Source organism: Harpegnathos saltator, unplaced genomic scaffold, assembly GCF_003227715.2.
Source record: "Harpegnathos saltator strain DR-91 unplaced genomic scaffold, Hsal_v8.6 scaffold38, whole genome shotgun sequence".
Classification (NCBI taxonomy): Eukaryota; Metazoa; Arthropoda; class Insecta; order Hymenoptera; family Formicidae; genus Harpegnathos; species Harpegnathos saltator.
The window spans coordinates 83,186-101,016 of NW_020230183.1; the positions used below are offsets into that span (position 1 = coordinate 83,186).

A 17,831-nucleotide genomic window follows, 5' to 3' on the forward strand; every position below is an offset into this window, starting at 1 on the left:
CGATATGTGGTCGAGTGTTATCTTGCAAAAAGATTGGCCTGTCTCTATTGACCAGTCTCGGCTGCTTAATCGCAAGCATCCTCATCATTTCGTTCAGTTAATTACATCCGCTGTAATCGATTGACCAGTTTTCGAAAATAACACGAATTTTTAACTTATCCATGGTTACACAAAGATTGCTGTAACAAAGACATTTCGAAAGATAATCACAAACCAAATATGCGTTTGAAAGAGTGATGATGTACCTTTACAAGAAAAAAAAAATCAAGAACTGTAAAGGTGAAATGTCAGAAATATCGACTGTCGAACTTAGTACTTAAGGAAATCGGACATTTCATATTTAACGACCTAATATATAACTCTCGTTACTACAACCCATATCATCTTTTTTTTTTTAATTAAATTGATAAGATTGAGTTTGTAATCATACTTTTAGCCATCATTGCTATTTGCCGTTCAACTCTGAATATCGGTGTGATTTGTTTAACAGGTATTTGAAGGATTACGACTACTATCAGAAGTGTCTAGCGGAACAAGACCGTGAGAACAAGCCGACGTTGAAACGGAACCGCAATCAGTCTGGTTGCCTGTGCTTTTCAGGTTCGAGTAAGACTAGACGAGAAGGCAATAGCAGTGGAAATGGTGGCGGGGTGACATCGAAGACGTCCAACGAAACGCCTGCAGATCGGCCACTTTTCGACGCCTCTATCGAATCTGGCGAGCAGGCTGTATGACAGGAACCAAGCGGCCTCAGCCGCTCTGTCAGATTCATCCTGATCCTACCTGTGCTCATGGTCTTCATATGCACTATTTTTACCATTTTGATACTGTTACAGATTTATACTTAAACGACCGCAAAGACATCCCGACGGAACTATATATGCGTATGTATCTGACATACGTAAGTACACGTGAACAAAAATACAAAATACATAACACACACACACACGCGCGCACGCGCGCGAGATATACGTGATGTTAATATGATCATTATGCTACGAAAACTGATTCAAGGCTAACCAGGGATATATTTCGATTTTAGCCTGTCGAGGTCCCTTCGAATACTTGTCTTATACGCGCGATTAATTTTTTTAACGAAATCATTTTTCACGTGTGCTGTACAGTTTTAAAAACGCGACAATGTATCGATGATGACGACGATTCAAATCCTTGTGAGTGGTCGGGGTGGATTTTTCTACATGCACTTGCGAATCTCGTGACAATTCATACTTTTATCTCCAACGCGAAAAGATTGCACATTTTGGGGGGAATTTTTATATTTTCTACGCGTGTTAATTCTTAAAGCTGTGTACACTCAGAGACAAGATTGTATGAAGATTCATACGAATAAAAATCGTAATCATTTTTTTCTTTTACATTCTTTTACATTTTCTTTTACATTTTTTTCTTTTACATTCGTGTTTTTCTTCGTAGAAATGGCAGACATTATAATAATATTTTATGATTAAATATATTTGTTAATATTTTGAAATAATAGTAATTTACAAAAAGTGAAGAAGTGGAACTAGAGGTTACAATCCTTCATAGCATTAAAGTCATAATAAGATTACAACAAATTCATAGTCTGCCTTGGCACAAGTATAATGTCATAGAGACATTACATCTATGGTAAAGCGGACAATCATACATCACTATGATTTCGTTATGATTTTATTGTGATCATTGTGTTTTGGATATTATGAGGGATGTTTTTCTTTTTCTAATTATATAGAAACAAAAAATTTTCTTTAATTGTATATCAAAGGTTTACGGTTTTGTTTGTTTTTATTCAATCATGATGAAGATATTATAAGGTAAAAATTGTGCCACCACTTCAGATTTAGATGGAAAATACGAAAACTTAGCAAACAGCTGAAAATTATCGAAATATTCTATACTTGATAAACCGATGAACGAGCACGGTCATTGATATTTATTGCTTTTCCATGTTCAATAAACAAATGAAACAATGAGGAAATCATAACTGGCTTAAACACCCACTCATTGTTGTCCCTGATTGTACATTTTCGATAAGAATTTAATGATTTCAAAGTGCCGCGACTTTCATGATGACATATATCTCGCAGATTGCGCAAGACGCTTTTGTCTTGCTAAAATTGGTTACCGTTTTGGTTAATGCATGGAAATCCTAAATCAAGAATTAGTGCTCACACGAAAAGCACTAATGCACAAAAGTAGAAAGTGAAGAGGAGCACTGCGCTAATATTCGTCTTATTATCGATGCGTGTTTAGACTGAAAAAACTGAGTAATAGTTTTAGTTCGTAGTACAGCTAATAAGCGATGTTATGAGATGCAATGTATTAGCTTGCCAAAAAGTCGACCACCTCTCTCTCGTTTGAGTTCATCTATTCTTTTTGTCGATGGATAAGGAGTTAATGAGTAAGTTTCACAAGACCGACAGTCAAATAGTAGTCGGCCAAATTGCTGTCCCATTGCATCATTCGCTTCAGAATAAGCAAGATACGATCGGCTGTAGAAGGATTGATTGATCTAGTGCTATTTTAAGGTGCAGCGATTTGTTGAACGTTCACAAATTTTAAGTGAACGACACGGTTATCGGCCACTTGAGAAATATTTGTGTTCTTGATCGTAAAGAAAACAGAAAAAATCCTCGATCGATTATACATAGTTATCATGTTTAACTATAATTACATTTGCCCCTCAAAGGAATTTCTTTTTATGGATTTCATATATTCAATATAGAGAAATTTGTAAAACTCGTAAATCGTCATTAGAAAATTATGATTTTACATTGAAAATGAGCAACGGTATAAAATGACTGATTATTACTCAAAATTTTATCGCAAAAAGATATTCATCGTGCTTTGTACAGAGAAGAAACCGGAATATGTTGGCACACTTTCCAAAGTTTTAATGTAGAGAACTTTCTAGATGATTGATTTCGATTTTTTATTGTATAAAAATAGTAGTAATAATCTTTTTCTTATATTTTTATGCCGAAAATGATTCTGTAAACTGTATACTTTTTTCTATAATAATCGTGATACAAACATGCTGCGGACAATCTATCTCTTGTACAAATCGGTTTCGGTCTTCCTTTATATATAAACGGAGCACGCTATTTGTAAACAGATAAATGGAAACGCACAAAGAGAACTCACAAATGCAAGTGGTCAATAATCGCGTAATGGTGTGTAATTATTAAAGGCTTTACTCCACAAATAAAGTACTAAAACTCATCCTGTACGTAGTGTGACTAAACTAATGTGTCAAGTACAGGTCGTTCCTCACTTGAGTGTTCAAAAAGCACTCTGTGAAATCCTTGTGAAATTAGCCCTCCAACTTTTGAAAAAAACAACTTTCTATACGTCATTCGTTTGCACATTGTTTGCACATGTATGCACATCTCGTATTTTCGTTTGCACACCTTTCGCTTAAAAGTTATTCAAGAAATAATTTTGGGAGGGCCAACTTCACATTGGCCCCCCAACTTCCAGCAAATTAATCTTAAACCGACGAAATCGATAGATCTTCGTTTGTACATTACGAATCAAATTGACCTTTTGTTTGCACACCTCTAGTTCAAAAGTTATTTAACGTTTACTTTTGGCATATCCGCTATATGATAGCCACTACTGAAAATGTGCAAAAATGGATTATAATAAGCCTAGTCGGTAGATTTTCGTTTGCACATTACGAAACAGGTCGATTTTTCGTTTGCACATCTGTAGGTCAAATATTTTTTTAATTTAGTCATGGGGGGCTAACTTCACACATGGCAAATTACACATTTTTGCAAAATTCTGACATGTGATGATGGCAATCAGAAGATCTTCGTTTGCACATTACGAAACAAGTCGACTTTTCGTTTGCACACCTCTAGTTCAAAAGTTATTTAATATTAATTTTTGAGATATTTCCTATATGGTGGCCACCATTGGAAACTGAATTGTAATAAGAAATCTAATCGATAGATCTTCATTTGCACATTACCAGCTCTTAATATTAACCGGAATCAACGACGAGGACGTGGCTGGTGTTTGATTCCATCGGGGTGCTTAATTATAATGAGTCCCCTTGCCTCTCACTTGTGAGTATGTATATAAGAAACTTTAATAAAATAATAAAATATACAACGTCGTGCGAACATTAAAATTAAATGATATTGCTTAATCATAAGAAAAAAGAACATTGCTTAACATTGCAAAATAAAACCATATTTAATGAAAAATAAAAGCACATTTTCCTTTAATAATATATAAAATATATGAAACGTATATATGTATGAAACGTATATATTATAAACGTATATATCAATTTTATAAAAAATGTTTTTATGGACGCTCTGTTAATTTTATGTAAGCTATGACGCTTGGTTTAAATAATATGTGTGATGCTATTGCTTGCAATGGTATATATTTACATTTAAGATCGTCATATTCTTCCCAGGCCTCTGTTACTCTGTAGCAATAAGCAATATAATAACTTGTTTTCTGTTCATCGTCACCATTATAAGAAACTACTCCTAATAATTTGTATCTGTCATGTTTTATTTGTACATTTTTTGGTATTTTACATAGCTGAATGTTTCTCGGTTCGTCTGAAAATCACTGACAATAGTGTGCTGTGATATGCATGTTCGACGTCAATTAATAAATGTGTATTGGGAATGATTTCACGGGATACTTTAGTTCCGCAACGTTTGCACGGGATTTCTTTATTTGAGAAGAAAGTATCTATAGATCTTTGTAATCCACTTTGCAAACCATATTGAAGTATTGGCTTTGAGTTGATTTCTACTATCGGAATGTTATTAGTTTCCTCGTGGTTACATTCGAGACATGTGCTTTTCTGTTTAGCACTCAGTGCTTTAATTAATAACTTCGCAATTAATGTGGAGATATTGCAAGTGCAATTAATAACATTGTCTTCGCTATTGAACAGCGTTAATAAATAAAAAATTCTGTCAAAGTAAATTGCGTTGTTAATACCATTGATAGCATAATTTACCACAATTTGAAAGAATATTAATTTTTTATATTCTTCATCCACTATCTGCTTATAGTTAACAGAATCCACGTATGCTGTCATTAATAATTCTGTTATTGCGTCAAAAAGCACAGGCTGAAGTCATTTGAATTTTTCTTGTGCCGATCTTCATCGGTCGAAGCAATCGGTCGAACCATTTTGAAGACAAATTCTTTCTTTTTTACGTAGAGGACGATTGTGAATGAAAGTTATCAGGACAGGCTGTTAAGTACTTTCCTCTATACTTTTTATTAACAGATTTTATTACAATATCTTCTTGTGTTTCTTTCGGAAGATTCAAACCATGCCAATTTTCTTCGGCATCCAAATCTGACTGAGTCGACTTAAGTGATTGCTCAGTAGATACTTTGTCAATGTCGAGAGCAGAAATTTCTTGTTTTGATATGCTTGTCTTTATAAAATTACTTTTTTTAGCAGCACGATTATCAAGAGCTGCCCGTTCAATTTGGCAGATACTTTCAATCGAGCGTATGTGTTTCATGATAAATTTATTTGCTCGAGTGGGCTTGCCTTCATCGTTAAGGGTAATATTCTTTGTATCATTAAAATACGCTTCTGATCCAGCTGATGAAGCTACAGAATGTTTTGATTTATTAATGCGTAGCATAACATTAGTCCATAAAACATAATTTATTGCAAATCGCAAAAATGGTGCAACGAATTCTGGGCAATAATATGCATTAAGATACTGACCCGATCGTGTTTTTTGAGACAAAATTTCCGTGCTAGCACGTAACTCGTCAAAATAAGGTAAACTGTTATCTTCCAATGCAACGTCCATTTCATTCAATAAATGGTAGTCATTATCATAATTATTATCTTTTTCATCGTAATTCTCCTCATTATCAATTGCAAAATTACATATAATTTCTAGGAGATATTCTTGTTTATTTGCACATTCTGTAATTTTATCATCGCACTCACTAAGAGCTACAATTAATAGCGAGTGCAAGATATTTTCGAATTGAGTTTTCGTTTCAATAGTATTTAGAAACCCCACGCATCGTAAATAAAATTCTTTTATTCGTGGGGCCTTCTTACGAAAACACTCCCATTTAGCTATCATTTTTATTATATGCACAATATCCAAACGCATGAACCATATTGGTATAATAGTTTTTAAATCTTTCTCGGAATTTAGGCACCTTAAACATAATTTTATATAATGCGCTAAAGTGTAATTGTTAAACGCACATGCGATATCATTTAATAGCGCAAATGAAAAATCGGTTATTACCTCGCATGGCACCATTGCTGCAGAACGTAACCATTCATTTATCCAATATTGGATTATATTGGAATCGTGTTTTTCATACAACATTTGAAACAATAGTATTATTCCACTTACACCACGTACGACGGCTTGATATAAGAATATTACATTACAATTTTTATTTGGTCTATCTATCTTTTTTACAACAGAACCAGTGGAGTCAATGAAAATTGCATACTCTAATTTTATAAGGTCTTTGTAAATATCTATTTGTAATGATGACCAATACATACAATAAAACTTATTTAATGCATTAATTTCTCATATTGTACCGGCATATTCGGCATTGTATTTCAAATTATTTGTAGATTCAATAGAATCTTGTATATTGTACACACCTAGTTCTTTATCCTTTCCTTTTTGACGCGCTTTCTTCAACACATCATTGCTATATAAATGACCCGGTTCAGGATCACCATATGCCATTTCATTCGTCACCTCATGACGCCAGACAATTGCTTTCTTGTGCATAAGTTGATTCTGCACTTTAACTCTTTCTGTACCCTTTTTTTCAGTGCCCTTTTTTCCTCATGCAGTACACCTCTTGTATCAATAGTTTTTACAAATAATTTTATACCACTTCCTAATTCGGGTTTTTTCATACAATGAGCATTGAAAGATGCACCACAGTCCTTGCACTTTCCAAATATTTTAATATACACGTTATTTTGCGATTCATATATTTTCGCTCTTTTGAAGCTATAAGCACATGGGGTTTTGGTTTTAGCCCAACATAATTTCGATATTACATCCGTCCATCCTCGTTGTAATACTGAATACACTCTGGTGTTCTTGTACTTGCCGTATTCTTTGTATGTTATCAATTTTGGACTTATATTTTGCCATGTTTCAGCATCAATTGTTATGTCGTAAAAGATAGTCATGCATTATCCGCGTGCGATGATCACTATCAACGCGTACTGATTTATAGTCGCTATGTACGCTCTCTATGCTTTGACTTATTGTATCAAAACTAATATCAGAAGAAGTCAATGAATGATCAACTTCTTGTTTGACAGTAATACCTTTCTAATTCAAAATGCTAGAAAAAACGCCATTCCTACTTTGTTTCAAATATAAGTATAGATTCACAACCTGAATTCTATTTTTTAAGGTTCGGCAAATGTTCACCCATATGGGGTCAAATCGATATTTTAGTTCAATACGTGAAGCTACAAAACACTCGCTATCTTTTGTAGCTTCAAATATTTCTTCTGCTGTTACACAAGCTTTACGAGGCATATTTTTCTTTACAAGATCTGAATTAAAGAAAAAATGTTGTCTAAAAGTCTCCTGCAATGCTATGCTTCTCGAACGAGACCTACGCTTTTAGTAGAGACTAAGCGAAAGAGGAACAGTTGCTAGCTGACCGACGTAGCGAGCTTGAGCAGTGCCCTGAGTCCGCGCACGGTCGCGTTATACCTCCACTTTTCCCCCTTCATGACGTCGAGCGCACGGTGAAGCTAGGCGCACCGAGATAGGCGAGATAGAAATTCACTTCTCTAGTATTTTCTCAGCGTGAATCTAAGTCGCGAGCCGCAACTATGATTAATATTCATCGTCTACATCGTCTTATGTATATATATTTATTTATTTTAAAAAATGTAACATTTAAGTGAAATCAGACGTTCTTTATTACTATTTGCTAGATATATATTGGCTAAATAGTATTTTAAGAAAATATAAAACGACATAAAATATGAGATTGGATTTTATGAATAAATAATACGTGTTATGATACATTTAATACGGCTGATTATCAAGTAATACGTAAGGAATTTGAGTGACAAAATTGTTGTATAACAAAAATGCAACATCTGCCATGTTTGAAGTTAGCTCCTCATGACTGAATTTTAAAAAAATATTTGACTTAAAGGTGTGCAAACGAAAAGTCGACTTGTTTCGTAATGTGCAAACGAAGATCTTCTGATTGCCATCATTACATGTCAGAATTTTGCAAAAATGCGAAATTTGCCATGTGTGAAGTTAGCCCCCCATGACTAAATTAAAAAAAATATTTGACCTACAGATGTGCAAACGAAAAATCGACCTGTTTCATAATATGCAAACGAAAATCTACCGACTAGGCTCATTATAATCTATTTTTGCACATTTTCAGTAGTGGTTATCATATAGCAGATCTGCCAAAAGTAAATGTTAAATAACTTTTGAACTAGAGGTGTGCAAACAAAAAGTCAATTTGATTCGTAATATGCAAATGAAGATCTATCGATTTCGTCGGTTTAAGATTAATTTGCTGGAAGTTGGGGGACCAATGTGAAGTTGGCCCTCCCAAAATTGTTTCTTGAATAACTTTTAAACGAAAGGTGTGCAAACGAAAATACGAGATGTCCATACATGTACAAACAATGTGCAAACGAATAACGTATAGAAAGTTGCTTTTTTCCAAAGTTGGAGGGATAATTTCACAAGGGTCTCTGTGAAGTCATTCAATAGACATCTCAATTCGCAAAATTGAGGCGTTGATCGAATGTCTCTCTGATGTAACTTCGAATATTCGTGATAGAGGCTAGTCTAAGCGTTAGCGCTTGACTACATATAAAGTAATAATTCAGATATTATATAACATGATTGTCGTCGTTTATTCGAAGACGTCTAAGACTGGTACGTAGTTATTTTGAAGATATGACGTGTAAGTATTGTGTAAGTTTGTGCGAGAATTTGTACTCTTTATGAAGAAGAACATGCAACGTTCTCTGTGGATCGTTCTCCCTTTAACCGATCTGTACGGTCTGCGATAAACGGAATTTTGTGTGTATAGGTATGTTGGTGTATGGGCGTGTGAGCGTACGTGCGTATGCGTGTGCGTGTGCGTATGCGTGTGCGTATCGTGTGCGTATGCGTGTGCGTATGCGTGTGTGCGTGTGTGCGTGTGTGCGCGCGCGCGCGACATGTGTATATATGTGTATGTGTGTATGCTATTTCATTTTTTCTTCTTTTCTTTTTTTCTTTCAAAAATGTCTTGTATCTTTGACGAGGTTTTATGCAGGTGACTTACAATTGCGATAATCGTTCGTTTCCTCCTGAAAGAGAGGGAATTAATTAGCATTAATTATGGCGACCGTGTCAACATATCGATTTATAAGTTACCGTTTCGATGACATCATCATCATCACTGTCACTGCGACAGTAACGAAATCTATCATAGATAATAGGAGGTAAAACGATTACGTTGGTAAGAAATGCAATGTACCTAGAAGATTAGGATCTAAATAAAACGACAAAGCTTCTTATTTTTTGCTCACGAAGACACTATCACGTTTCAACCGGGACGTAAGTACTATTAATATGTTGTTTTATGGAAATCAGCGATTTGTATAATGACATAATATCGGTTTGGATTTTTCTGTGGAATTGTAACGTGTAATGCCCTTCTGTAAATTTGAATTTTAACAATATTTCGAAAACTTCGAGATTTTGTCGCGTGAAATCTTTTCAGCAAGCACTTTGTAAACATACTGGATGATTCTATTAAGAAGACAGAGAAATGTAATCTTATGTGTACGTTACACGGTCCGGTTGTAAGAGCACATACAGACACATGTACACATATGTACACAAACATATAACACACATAATTGGATTAAAATTATACTGATATTATTTACTAATAACAATACTATTAATAATAACATATTATCTCTAAGCTAATCCATGTTAAAATATTATCATTGATAATTTGATACGGTAAATATTTACCTATGGGCATCACCTTCTGATCTCAAAAATTTTAGTTGTATGTTATGTAGATCATCACTCTGAGTAATGCGGGAAGGTTTTAGCCGGCGATCACTGTTTATTAAAAAGTTATTAATAAAAAAAGTTTGGTATATACGTAAGTTGCAGATACGTTTAACACGGCGCGCTACGCGCCCTTCCACTCCCCCCATTCCCTCCCACCTTCGCCCCCCATCTCACCTGCCTCTCTTCCTCCTGCACCTCACCTCCTTCTCATTATTTGTTTTCAATCACTTTCGGGTAAATATCAAGGAGTAGGGATGGGGCGCACGTAGTGCGCTGTGCTAAACGCACTTGCAACTTACGTATATACTAAACCTTTTTTGTTAATAACTTTTTAATAAATAGTGACCGCCGGCTAAAACCTTGCAGCATTACTCAGAGTGATGATCTACATAACATACAACTAAAATTTTTGAGATCAGGAGGTGGTCCCCATAGGTAAATATTTACCTTTAATACTCATTAATTCCAATCGTTTGCATGATTACACTCGTATATACTTCTCGATCAATTTACTGATATTCACCATAGACCATAGAATGATAAAAAAAGGAAGATAAATAGATTAAAATTTGTACTACAGTGAGAGAGCGAGATAATACGAGGTGTATATTAGGAATTAAAAATTTATAAATGGAAAACAATGGAGAAGGATGGAAAACAAACGAGAAAGAAAAAGGCTACCGCGATATATGGTTTGCATGATATATCACGTAAATGTGGAAATAAAAAAAACAAATAATAAAAAAAACGGCTAACAAAACAATCAATGATCAACTCTTTTTTTTAATTATAGATATATATCAAATATATATCAAACGAGTCTTTCTCTCCCTCTCTCTCTCTCTCCCGCTCTCCCGCTCTCCCGCTCTTCTGCTCTCCCGCTCTCCCACTCTCTCTCTCTCTCCCCCCTCTCTTTCCCCCTCTCCCCCCTTCTCTTTCTCTCTCTCTCTCTCGTAATTAATGTTGATCCACTTGTGTTCTTTTTCTTTCTCTCTTTTTTCTTTTTTATGCGACTTCACATCGCGATAAACATTTATAATCGACATCCGTGACACTCCGCGCTACTGCCTTATCTATGGCGAAATTATTTTTAAGCAAGAGAGGAGATGCAAGAAGTAAACGTGATTTCGATATATGAGGTTTAATCAAAAAGTTCGTTCAATTTTTGAAATTACGAATGTTTCTTTATTCTCTCTCTCTCTCTCTCTCTCTCTCTCTCTCTCTCTCTCTCTCTCTCTCTCTCTCTCTCTCTCTCTCTCTCTCTCTCTCTCTCTTTCATAAATATTTATATTGTCCTCTTCAAAATAATCCCTATCGGATATAATACATTATATGCTATCGTTTTTTTCAGTTTTCAAAACAATTTTAAAATGCAGTTTCTAATATAGACTGTAGCTCCTTCTGTGATTTTGTTTTTATTTCATCAATTCTTGCAAAACGTTGTCCTTTCATAGTTTTTTACATCCTTGGAAAGAAAAATAAAGATAATCTTTACCTATCATTTTCTGAGCAACTTCTTTGTGACGCAAAGTGATAATCGCTTCGCATGAGCTATATGAAATACTAACTTCTTCAGCAACTTCTCTAATAATGATTTGACGGTTATCATGAATTTTTTTTTCTTAATTTCTTTCGCTTTCTCATCAGTGATCAATATGTTAGGTCTCTCGACTCTATCATCATCTTCAATTATTTCACGTCCACTTGAAAGTGTTGATACTATTTTCACGCATATTAAATTCACCAAAAATCTTTTGTGATATTTTTACTACTTTACAGCATTTTATTTCATTTTTTACACAAAATTGAATATACTTTTAATATTATTTGACCATTCATTATAAAAACTTAAATAATCATCGAATATACAAAAACACAACTTTCTTAATTGGTTGTCGAATAAAGTACGCATTGAATATAACTCTATACATCGAGATAGATGTCAAGAACAAGTATATCAATATGACAAAACATTTATCATTCGCACAAATGTAGTACAGTAATTTTAAAAGTTGCATGAACTTTTTGATCAAACCTTATAAATAGACGTACAGATGTGTGTCTGTTACGACGAGGATGATGAGAGAATAATGTCCCACGTGTATGCTACGTCAATTTTAATGTCAATGTTACTCTTCACCACTCGTGTATATAATATATTTTAGCTATAAGTGTATATTTTATACTGATATAGAATTATAAGCATGCGTACGTGCTTAGGACGCACGTACTGCTCTGATAAATAGCAAGAAAGATTTTTACACGAGATATCTTCACCTTTGCATCTTAGGGGAGAAACGTGTGAAAGGAGAAATGATAGTGAAAATAAAGAAAAAAAGAAAAAAACAATGAATAAAATTTTTCACCACAGAACGATTTTCGCCTCGAAATTATCGAAATGATAGGAAATATCGAATAAAATAGTATAATTAATCGTCTGATGTTTTTCAACAAATGTTTAATTTATTTTAATTTTATTTTTCCGATTAGTTCTCATGCTACTGATACGACTTTGCCGCCTTGAAATTATTTCAATGCGACAAATTTGAATTTCGAAATTTTGATATCAAATTCGGATTCAGTGACCCCAGAAACATATAGATACCCACTTTCATAAAAATCCGATTATTTTTATAATTTTGACTCGCCATGTTGGATCCGCCATTTTGAATTTCGAAATTTTGATACCAAATTCGGATTCAGCGACCCCAAAAACATATAGATACCCACCTGTATGCAAAAAGCAATAGTTTTACTATTTTTTTTCTTCGATGCGTGTATACACGTCATCCACACTGGTGACATGACTTTTTCATGCGGCTATACACGTCATCCACAATCAAGGGGTTAAGGATACATACATTAAGGTTCTCAGAGACGCAGCAACTGTAATTACGGCTGGTGCCACTATTTTAAGTGAAAGGATCTCTTTAGGATCGGGGGAGAATGAGGAGATCTTGGAGGAGGTTCGGGAGGAAAATAAGAGCCTCCGTACCTCATATGAGGAGGTGAAGAAGGAGGTGGAGGAACTAAAGGAGTCCCTCCGCAAAATCAAGGAGGCATCACCACCGATACCTCTGCTCCCTCCATCTCCTTCATATAAAGTAGAAGAGAAGAAGGAAACCCACCCGCCCAGAAGGATAAAGCAGCCCCCGATCGTGGACACGGATAGCGACGAAGAAATCGATGTTGGGGTGATTGAAGTGGACTCTGGCACAATTAAAATCAGTCCGGGAGATGTTCACCCTGTACGGAAAGAGAAGAAGAAAAGGACCTGGAAAAACAACAAACCAGGTCCGAAAATAATACAAGACGTTCCAATTAACACCCGTATAAGGGTGGAAAAACAAAGCTCACGAGACGAGAGAAACACGGAGGCAGCATTAGAGGACAGAGTCCATTCTCTTCTCTACGACAAAGAAATGGACGTCGCAGAGGGAGGGAAAAAAGGAATCACCAACGGAGGCCCCTACAGTAAAGCCTTTACCACAGAGGACGAAAAGGGAGAAGAAGGAGGGAGTACCGGCTGCTGTCTTGCAGCAGCCAAAACAACAAAAACAGATGTAACATCGACAGCCTCCCTCCTTCACGACAAAGGACTTCCCACCGCTCAAGTCCGTACAAGGAAGGGTAGGGATCAGGGAAGACTGACCCTAATATACAGGAAGCATGGACTAAAGTGGTAGGAAGAAAAGAAAGGAGAAAAGAGAGGAAAGAGGGAAGAACAGAAGAGAACATTTAAGCCCTACGAAAGCCCATCAAGCTCAATGGCTATAAAACGGGACAGGGAAAAACAAAAAATAAACCAAAGAGAAAAGTTACAAAGATAGCGGCAGTTATATATAGGCATATATACAGGGTGTTTGAAAGTTTATCATGCAGACGAAAGTTGGAGATAGATTGGGTATAGCCGAGAAGAAAAGTCATGTACCATAATATCAAATTGGCAATAGTTATCGAGTTATTAATTAAAACATGTGAGCCAACGAGCGCGTAGAGAGCGGAAGGCGACCGCAGTAAGCACGTAGACATTTGATACAAGCGGAGTCAGCGAGTGGCGGTAGGCGAGCGCGCGCGGCGAGGGGCAACGTAAGCGACAAGAGGCGAGCGCGCGCGACGAGGAGCGAGCGAGCGCAAGCGACAAGAGGCGAGCGAACGCGACGAGGAGCGAGCGAGCGCGAACGACGAGGAGCGAGCGAGTTTTTTCTTTATAGCTTTTTCCTTATAGCTATCTCGCTCCTCGTCGCGCGCGCTCGTCTCTTGTCGTTTACGTTGCCCCTCGCCGCGCGCGCTCGCCTACCGCCACTCGCTGACTCCGCCTGTATCAAATGTCTACGTGCTTACTATGGTCGCTCTCCGCTCTCTACGTACTCGTTGGCTCACATGTTTTAATTAATAACTCGGTAACTATTGCCAATTTGACATTATGATACATGACTTTCCTTCTCGGCTACACCCAATCTATCTCAAACTTTCGTCTGCATGATGAGCTTTCAAACATCCTATATATATGTATATATATATACAACTCTTGTATGAAACATTTTTTTCCAACATGCTTGATTTTCGAGATATTTTACCGGTCCAGGATTTTTTAGACACCAACTGTATATATAATTCTAAATCTATCTTTTAATATGTTACAGCAAATATATAAAGATCATATACATTTTAAGCTAAAACTGCATTTTTTCAAATATTAACATATATAAAATCAGTGATCAGTGAGAGGTAGCAATTGTGTTAAATAGAACGATATTTTAAATTAAATAGAATATTTCTGCAAAATAGTATCCAGTACTCCCAAGTTATAAACAGTTATAACAGCACCTTTATTTGATCCAACATTATTTCTTACATGTTATGTGATAATCATGATTAAGTAAATAAAATATGGAAATACATATAGAGTAATGATAAAATTAAATAAAATAATTAAAAAATACAATAATATTATATAAATTAATAATATGAATGTCTGATTATATTCGTCCAAAGACTCGTCAATATATATGCATGTAAGATACTACATCATTCCATATAACTCACCCACTCACTCACTCACTCACACATTCACTCACTCACTCATTCATTCTTTCTCTCTTTCTCCTTCTTTCCCTATTTTACTTGTTTTATTTTATTCAAATGCTTATGATTTGATACATCGATTAAAATTATTTGCTGTAGTTATTATCATGTGTAGAAAAATATTATTAAATGTGTATATAAAGCATTTATTCATAAACATATATCTTGTACTTGAACTGCAAATTTTAAGTTTTTAATTTTAAGCTATATTTTAGAATCTGAACTTGAAAACTCAACATTATATAAAATCATTATTATTCAAGATTATGCTTCTTATAATACTCATAATGATATTGTTCGCATTAAGATAATACAATTATATTATATTACTATGTATCTTGCAGTTCTGCTGCTTGCAAATAATCCTTAACAGATGAATATCCTACATACCGCACCATTGGAGCTATACATCCTGTAGGACGAAGACCATTTCTATTTCGACATATACTACAATTACATAAGCCTCTACAAGGTGGACAAGCCCAATTCTGAAACATTGCATTAAATAAAATTATAAAAGTTTTATAAGATATATAATTTATATAAAGATAGAAAAGATATATTTATATAATCACATATGTAATTACATAAAACAAACATATTATAATGTTACGAGGTACATAAAAATATTATACAAGAATTATACAAGAATACTATTACATAAAACCATATTTACTGGATCTTTTAATGCTTCTACAGCATTTTCTCCATATCTCCCTTGTAAGCATGGCCCACAAAACTGTCCTCTAACACCTATGCACTCTCCTGATCGACATATTGTTTTCATATCTAAAGTTTTCTGCCTACATTGATGACAAGATGTACCTCTAATTTTGCAATATGTTTTCCTAGAACTTCTTTCTGCTACATTTTGTAACATATTTTCTGTAATTTCATCAATAGATGGTATATTATCAGGGTCATATTCTGATTTTTGAATTTTATATTTAACTTGTTTTCTGTTCTGTGTAATGTCATCAAAATTATCATCACTATATTCCTCACTGCTCTTATTCTCTTCATCCACATCACATACTATTTTCATTAAATCAATATAACGTTGAAATGGTTTCGCCCAAGGAAATAAAACCTTCAATCTCGGTCGATTATTTTTCGAAGATTCATTCTTTTCGTCATTATCGGAATCGTTAGATTCATCAATGTTAGATACCTTTGATCTACTTCTAGTATTATATCTCCGACGAAACTGTAAACGTACACTACCACCTTGAAAACTTTCTGAGTCTTTTGCAACTGTACGGCGTCTTTTCTTCGGCGGTTGATTTTCAGAATCACTTTCATTCCATTGTTTGTTCTGTGTATTTTTAATTTCGCTTGGCTCCTCCTTTAAATCTTTGAAAAATTCTGCAAACTGTACAAAGTATAATAAATACGATATATTGCATGATATTTTTCAAAGTGTAAATAACAATTTGATTTAGAAACAAGATTAATAATTTTGATAAAAGTAAAAGAATACTAACAAAAGCTGTTCTTTGAGATATATTTCTTTGCCGAAGAGCTTCATAATCATCTCCATCCATAATCTTAGAATGACTATATGACACGAGAAAAATTGTAAATCAAACTAGCAACAGATAGTCGCCTATAACAGTTGGAACAAAATTCAAATCCACTTGTCTCTAGCCGATTGCGTACAAGCAGAGAGAAGAAGGAGAGGTGTCATGGGCCGCTTTTAGCCGAGCCTAGTGTGAGGCGCCCTCTGTACAATCGTGCACATGAACTACGATGCCAATGGCTGCGTTCAGAAAATACAACGGGTGCGTTCAGCGGAGAAAACCGCTCAGTGAGCGATTAGTGACTACTGGTCCTTACTGTTAGATCCTTCCATTCAAACACGGAACTGTTGAGTGTCGTGAACTAGTTACACAACGGTTGAGTAATTTGTCAACGTTGGTCTGAATGTAAGGATCTAACAGTAAGGACCAATAGTTACTAAGTGCTCAGCAGCTGAATTCTGTAACTCGTTATTGGAGTTAACGACATTTTCGTTATTGTTGCGCAGCTTTTCTACGGTATACAAAAGCTGCGCAACGATAACGAAAATGTCGTTAACTCCAATAACGAGTTAAAGAATCGCGTCGCTGTGAGTGTTTTGTTTTCTGAACGCAACCAATGTCCACGACTCTTTTCTGATTTTCTCCACCACGCACGTACACATAGCCGGCTCAGTCTATCGAGTTTATCCGTGTGGACCACGCGCTCGGTAATCGTCGGTGCGCCGAGCGACAAAGAAATATCTATGGCTGCATTCAGCAGAACAAAGTGATCAGTGAGCGCTTAGTGATTATTGTCTGTGATTGGAGCATTCTTTTAGATTCTACATAGACCCAGAAGTATTTACCAATCAGTAGCGAGAATCACTAAGCGCTCACTGATCACTTTGTTCTGCTGAATGCAGCCATTGGCTGCATTCAGCAGGCTCAACAGTTGGACAACATTACTACTGAATCTCGCTTTTCCACTTCTCGCTCCTGATTGGTAAATACTTCTGGGTTTATGAAGAATCTAAAAGAATGTTCCAATCACAGACAATAATCACTAAGTGCTCTCTGATCACTTTGTTCTACTGAACGCGGCCATTATTACGGTGTCGAAACGCATGGTGTCCAATCGCACAGTGTCCAATAGTAACATGGTCAATAGACCGTG

At 35.4% G+C, this 17,831-nt stretch overlaps 2 protein-coding genes across 15 annotated transcripts in view; one reads left to right on the top strand and one right to left on the bottom strand.

Moving 5' to 3' along the window:
* Positions 1-15,589, top strand: part of RhoBTB (Rho-related BTB domain containing) — a 57,043-nt gene extending 41,454 nt beyond the window's left edge. For 7 of the 11 annotated variants that reach the window (XM_011141919.3, XM_019841688.2, XM_025300716.1 and 4 more), the window contains one exon: positions 491-734. In XM_011141919.3, the coding sequence (XP_011140221.1) occupies positions 491-734 (244 nt within the window). Of the gene's footprint in view, positions 1-490; positions 1,366-15,502 lie in introns of those variants that run through there. The other 4 variants (XM_025300717.1, XM_019841687.2, XM_025300719.1 and 1 more) reach the window with 2 other exon arrangements.
* On the bottom strand, positions 15,205-17,830 carry LOC105183646 (cell division cycle-associated protein 7). 4 transcript variants are annotated; one of them, XM_025300720.1, is made up of 5 exons: positions 17,769-17,821; positions 17,337-17,419; positions 16,643-16,881; positions 15,835-16,530; positions 15,208-15,646 (listed from the first exon to the last, which is right to left on the bottom strand). In XM_025300720.1, exons 3-5 carry the CDS (start codon positions 16,700-16,702, stop codon positions 15,488-15,490), a joined length of 915 nt encoding a protein of 304 aa, XP_025156505.1. In that variant the 5' UTR covers positions 16,703-16,881; positions 17,337-17,419; positions 17,769-17,821; the 3' UTR covers positions 15,208-15,487. The 4 variants fall into 4 exon arrangements, with proteins under 4 accessions (XP_025156507.1, XP_025156506.1, XP_025156505.1 ...); XM_025300721.1 differs by lacking the exon at positions 17,337-17,419 and having other exon boundaries at positions 15,207-15,646; positions 16,643-16,715; positions 17,769-17,830; XM_011141921.3 differs by lacking the exon at positions 17,337-17,419 and having other exon boundaries at positions 17,769-17,828.
* Position 17,831: the final 1 nt, after the last annotated feature.

Bases quoted from the DNA above. Each gene is read 5' to 3' on its own strand.
- LOC105183646 (XM_025300721.1), bottom strand. From the start codon at position 16,702: ATGGATGGAGATGATTATGAAGCTCTTCGGCAAAGAAATATATCTCAA. The intron at 16,531-16,642 runs GTTAGTATTCTT...TACTTTGTACAG, and splicing joins TATCTCAAAGAACAGCTTTT to TTTGCAGAATTTTTCAAAGA. The intron at 15,647-15,834 runs GTAAATATGGTT...GCAATGTTTCAG, and splicing joins TAGAAGCATTAAAAGATCCA to AATTGGGCTTGTCCACCTTG.